Source organism: Octopus bimaculoides, chromosome 11, assembly GCF_001194135.2.
Source record: "Octopus bimaculoides isolate UCB-OBI-ISO-001 chromosome 11, ASM119413v2, whole genome shotgun sequence".
Lineage (NCBI taxonomy): Eukaryota > Metazoa > Mollusca > Cephalopoda > Octopoda > Octopodidae > Octopus > Octopus bimaculoides.
Genome location: NC_068991.1, coordinates 52,632,743 through 52,637,711, shown reverse-complemented (window position 1 = coordinate 52,637,711; position 4,969 = coordinate 52,632,743). Strand labels below are relative to the sequence as shown.

The 4,969-nt window shown below is 31.8% G+C and overlaps 1 protein-coding gene across 4 annotated transcripts in view; it reads right to left on the bottom strand.

Annotated features, from left to right (window-relative positions):
* Positions 1-2,609: 2,609 nt before the first annotated feature.
* LOC106880942 (mitogen-activated protein kinase kinase kinase kinase 5) overlaps positions 2,610-4,969 on the bottom strand; it is a 122,122-nt gene continuing 119,762 nt past the window's right edge. For all 4 annotated transcript variants that reach the window (XM_052971794.1, XM_052971796.1, XM_052971795.1 and 1 more), the window contains 2 exons: positions 2,992-3,047; positions 2,610-2,852 (listed from right to left, as the gene is read on the bottom strand). In XM_052971794.1, coding sequence (XP_052827754.1) covers positions 2,765-2,852; positions 2,992-3,047 — 144 coding nt within the window. In that variant the 3' untranslated portion in view covers positions 2,610-2,764. The remainder of the gene's footprint in view (positions 2,853-2,991; positions 3,048-4,969) is intronic.

The following is a 4,969-nucleotide window of genomic DNA, read 5'->3' as shown; positions in this document are numbered from 1 at the left end:
GAAATCTGCAGAAAAGAAACCTTTGAAAATTGAAAATTTCTGTGTAATTTGGTATCTATAAAGGATTCATGCTTCTCTATTCTAAAGGGAAAAGAAAAATGCTTTCATAAAATTAGGGAAATATAATTAAAAGAAACTTAGTTAACTGATATTTTACAATATCTAAATTATTAGGATTGCCTTTTCATTGGAAAAAAAAAAAAAGAAAAAATCCTTCAATACAAAGATACAGTCTTAAAAAAAGAAAGAAAGAAAAAGGCTTTCAATAGTTTTGTGTCAGAAAAGAAAAATAGCAGAGCATTTTATGAAAACTATTCGATTGACATATTTAACTTCAGAATGATTGATTTTTTTTTTTTTTTACTTCAAAACTAAATATTGTTTAACTTAACTGGGTTGTTTATATTTTTAAAGAAAAACGTCAAAAAGGATAATTTAATAAAAAGGTAAATGGATGGCATTTTTAAAAACAGTTCTGAAAATATTTTAACAAAATAGTTTCAAAATAAAATTGATGTCCCCCTACTAATTACTGTTACTTTTAACGTACCAGGTGTAGTGGGTGGTGGTGGTGGTGTGGTAGTAAATGAATGCATTAATGATTTGTGGTTTTGAAATTTCAGACCAAAATTCCTCTTATTTTGCTGATCAACCAAAAAGTAAAGTCAGTTTTCAACTAAACAACTTTACCATAAACATCTATATGAAATCAACAAATTCTGTAATCTTACAAGATTAAAATTCTTTAAGAACTTGGCACTATATTTAATAACAACATGTCTAAATCCAAGGCATTTTGTATCTTAGCCAACATAATTTTTCTTTTGCTGCAATGAGTATCGAAAATAAAGAGAGTAATAATTTAAATTTAAAAAAACAAACAAACAAACAGATAAAGAAACGCAAGCAGTCTGTTTTGAGAGTTTTGCAATCAATTTGTATAGTATTTAGACATTTAAGTTTATGTTTATATGCATATATGTATGATAAATGATGAAATGTCTTACTTTTAAATATCTCATTCCACTCTCTTTAATTTGGCTGTCAGAGATGTCAACGGTATATAAAGAGATGTCTGATTTGTAAAGTATATATGTAAAGAGGAGGATATAAACAGATGAGATTGCAGCAACATTGTTTGTCTCACATTACAGAGATAAATATTTGCTGCTAAAACAAAGCATTACTTTTCAAGTAAACGATTCCACATAGTTTAAAACTGCTTTCCTGATAATGTTGATTTGTATTCTTTAAACTGGACTCATCAGCTAAAAAGCTCTAATGGCATAAAAGTAAACCAAATACTCAATATTCCAAAAGTTAACTATTTCAATCAATATACAGTTCATAAATGGGGACATCTTAGCTGAGGTTTAATTTTTTTAAGAAGTAAGCTATTTCATTGTGAAACTCTTAATAATTAACTCAATATTTAACTGTAATTAGACAGTCTAAACGAACGTCCAAATATGGGTTTATCAACTATTTTGGAAGCCATATTAACAAAAATATAATGCTTTCAGAAAACAGAATACCAAATGGCAAGAAAATAGACTTTATCATGCCAAGCATGATAAATAGACTAAATAACAATATTTTTACAATTTCAACTTATAAAAATAGTGGCTCTAATTATCTCTAGAGTAATGTTATAATTTCATATATTGTGTAACTGTGATATAGATTTATATCTTTATACTTAAACTTTAAAGTTGGGTTGATTTTGCAATTGTAGTTTTCAACAAAAATAAATAAATAAATAAATGCTAATCTAGGAAACTAGTTGAAAGAAACAACCCACATAAGAATGAGGATTTAAAAGTAATTTGATAATTGCATACATCAGGGGAACAAACAATAGGATTAGAGGTTAGAAAAAAATATTAACTTATATGGTGGAGAAATTTATATAAATTCTCATTGAAATTACATCTAGGAATTATAAAATTAACAAAAGACAATAGGTAAGCACTGGTAAATCTCAAGGCACATTTTTTTCCAGAACCTTGACATGAAAAATATAATTTGGGGAGGAAAAGAAAATTGGAAGGAAAATTTATTTAAGGGCAAATATACAATGTTTTTTTTTTTTCTTCCTTCTCCAAACATGCACCTAAGAAATTTGGAGAATGAAACACTCCTAAAGTTAATTAATAAAAACAAAACAAAGTAAATAAATAAATAAACAAAGAATTGGATCGTTACTAGTTAAACTTTAAACTATCCATCAAATCTGTTTTAGAATTTCTGAAATTGTAACTATCTGACCAAGTCCCTCTGTATTCTCAAAATTACTGTAAAGTTATTATTGCCAAAATCTTAAAAATTTTTCATCACAGTGAAATGTGTCCATGGGTAAAGTTGATAACTTGGTCAAAGACACTCCATTATTAGCACACAGCCTCAACTGACTAACATGGATAACAGAAAGCTGGAAATAAAGCATGCCACAATGGTGGTGTAATAATGACAATACAGTTGGACAATCTGGGTGTTTATCAGACAACTAGTTTAACCAGAGGAAGGTTGAAGTATTACTAATATAGTAGTACTACAAGCTACCGTTGCAACACTCTCATTGCAGAAATAGTTGCACTTGAAAGATTAAGTGAATATTGGAAATAATCCTTTATTTTTTTTCAGATTAAAATAATGAAAATGACCAAATTAATTTCTCTTTTCTTCAACATTACTCAATGGCAGGTAGGCAGTGGTGTGAGTAGTGGGGTAGATACAGGAGATAGTAGATTAGTAGCAATAGCCTCTAATAGGTGTTCTCATGGCCAGCCAGCACATAAAGATTGGACACTGAGTCAGGCTGGTCAGTTGGTCGACTTTCTAATATAATTACTCTACAAAGAAAAACAAAGAAAACAATTAAAAACCAATAACAGCTTTTTGATTATAATATTTTCTTTAAAATGTTCTTATAACATTACAACATCTAAGATATAAAATGAACAATTTTTAGGAAATGAGCAATTAACTCACCTATCAGAACCCAGCAATTTAAATATTCTGGTTTTGTCACATATCTCTTGAGTTACCTGAAAAACAGAACAGCATATATTTCAAAGTAATAATGGATATACTAATTGTAAAATGATAATACTAGTCTATGCATAAAGTTTATAAATTTATTAGATTTTCTGTTCGTTTAATATTTTACTGCTTCGTTAAGGAACCCCTCTCCCATCAACTCCAATTTCTCTCACCATTATTTGCTACAGTCATGTCTTCCCCCATCTCTAAACATCCACTCTGTACTATATATACACCCATCCAATGTTCCCTGTAGGTAAGCCCCAATACATCTTCAACACAATTTATTTCTCTCTTACTCTGACTGTCCCTCTACTATACTCTAACCTCTTACCTGGTACACAACCACTTCCCTTGGTTCCCTCTCAGCTGAGAGGTCTCTGTTTTGCAAGCTACTTAGCGTACCAACTAGTGCTGGTGCCTTGCAAATAGCACCTGTGCTGGTGCAACACAAAAAGCACGTGTTGGTGACACATACAAAGCACCCAGTATACTCTGTAAAGTGGCTGGCGTTAGGAAGGAGGCTGGTGCAGCTCTCTGGCTTACCAGCTCCTGTCAAACTATCCAACCCATACCAATATGGAAAACGGACAGATGATGATGATGTATTTCTTTAACATTTTGCAGAGGAATCTGTAGTGGGGGAGTTTAGCTCAATCGGTCAGAGCATCGTGACGCGTAATCACAGAGGTGTGAGTTCAAGTCTCATAGCTAACCACCTACACTTTTTTCTGCAAAATAGGGGTAGTTTATCCTGTTCAGGCTATACTATTAGCATTATCCTGTGATTGAGAATTTAAAATCACTTCTTTAACTTTCTAAGACCTCTCAACGCTTCTAAAAGCAAACTTTGTTTGTTTGTTAGTTTACGTTTATTGTAATTTGAATTTAAAATATTTTTTCGGTTTCTTAGACATTCTTAAAATAGATTATCATTGGCAGGTAACAGCAATGGGATTGGTTGAGTAGTAACTATATTATAGCAGAAGAATGGATACAGTAATTGAAGTTGTCAGAGTATATGACAGAATAAATCAACTTGCACTAGTCATGAACACCACAACAGCAAGTCATCTTAAATGTAGCACTACTAGGACTGACAGAAGAGCAAAATAATCTTTTTCATGCAGTCTTTCTGCAGGCTATCATGGTAATGACTGACAGTAACCTCATACTAATGGATAGTGACTTTAATGATCATATTGGACACCACTATGCCACTATGGATGGTTAGAGTAGCACAGATGGAAGCTATAGATATGGTTCAAAGAATAAAGAAGAATCAAGACTTTTAGAGTTCCATAATGAAAATGATCTATATATCTGTAATATTAATTTCAAGAAATCGTTCAGCTACTTGATAACTTGCCTATCATATGCCTGCCAGATAGTTTTTTGTACTCATCAGGACATGAAATAACTAAGGTAACTACTAGTGGACACTATCCCCCAATGACAAATGTACCACTCAGCATAGATTGGAACATCAGGTTCCAGTATAGAACTAGACTAACTCAAAGACAAGACATTCCAGAGAAGGAAAGCATGGAAAATGAAAGATGCTTTGGCCTAGTTAGAAGAAATACAAGTTGATGCAAATGATGAGAGAAAGGAAGAAATAGAATGTTATAATATAGGTGACAAATGTGAGTTTGTACAAGATAATCTACAAGACAAGATTTGTAGATGGTGCTAGGTTTGAACCAAGTAAATGGTAACAATGTGATGGAATGGTACAGTAGAAAGAACTTTGAAAACTAAAAGACAGTCTTGGGGAAAGATGGAAGAAAAGAGCTAGCAAAGAAAAATATCAGGTAGTCAGAGAGGAAGTTAGATGTCAAGTTTATGTTACAAGAAGAGAGAGAGAGAGAGAGAGAGAGAGAGAGAGAGAGAGAGAGAGAGAGAGAGAGAGAGAGAGAGAGAGAGA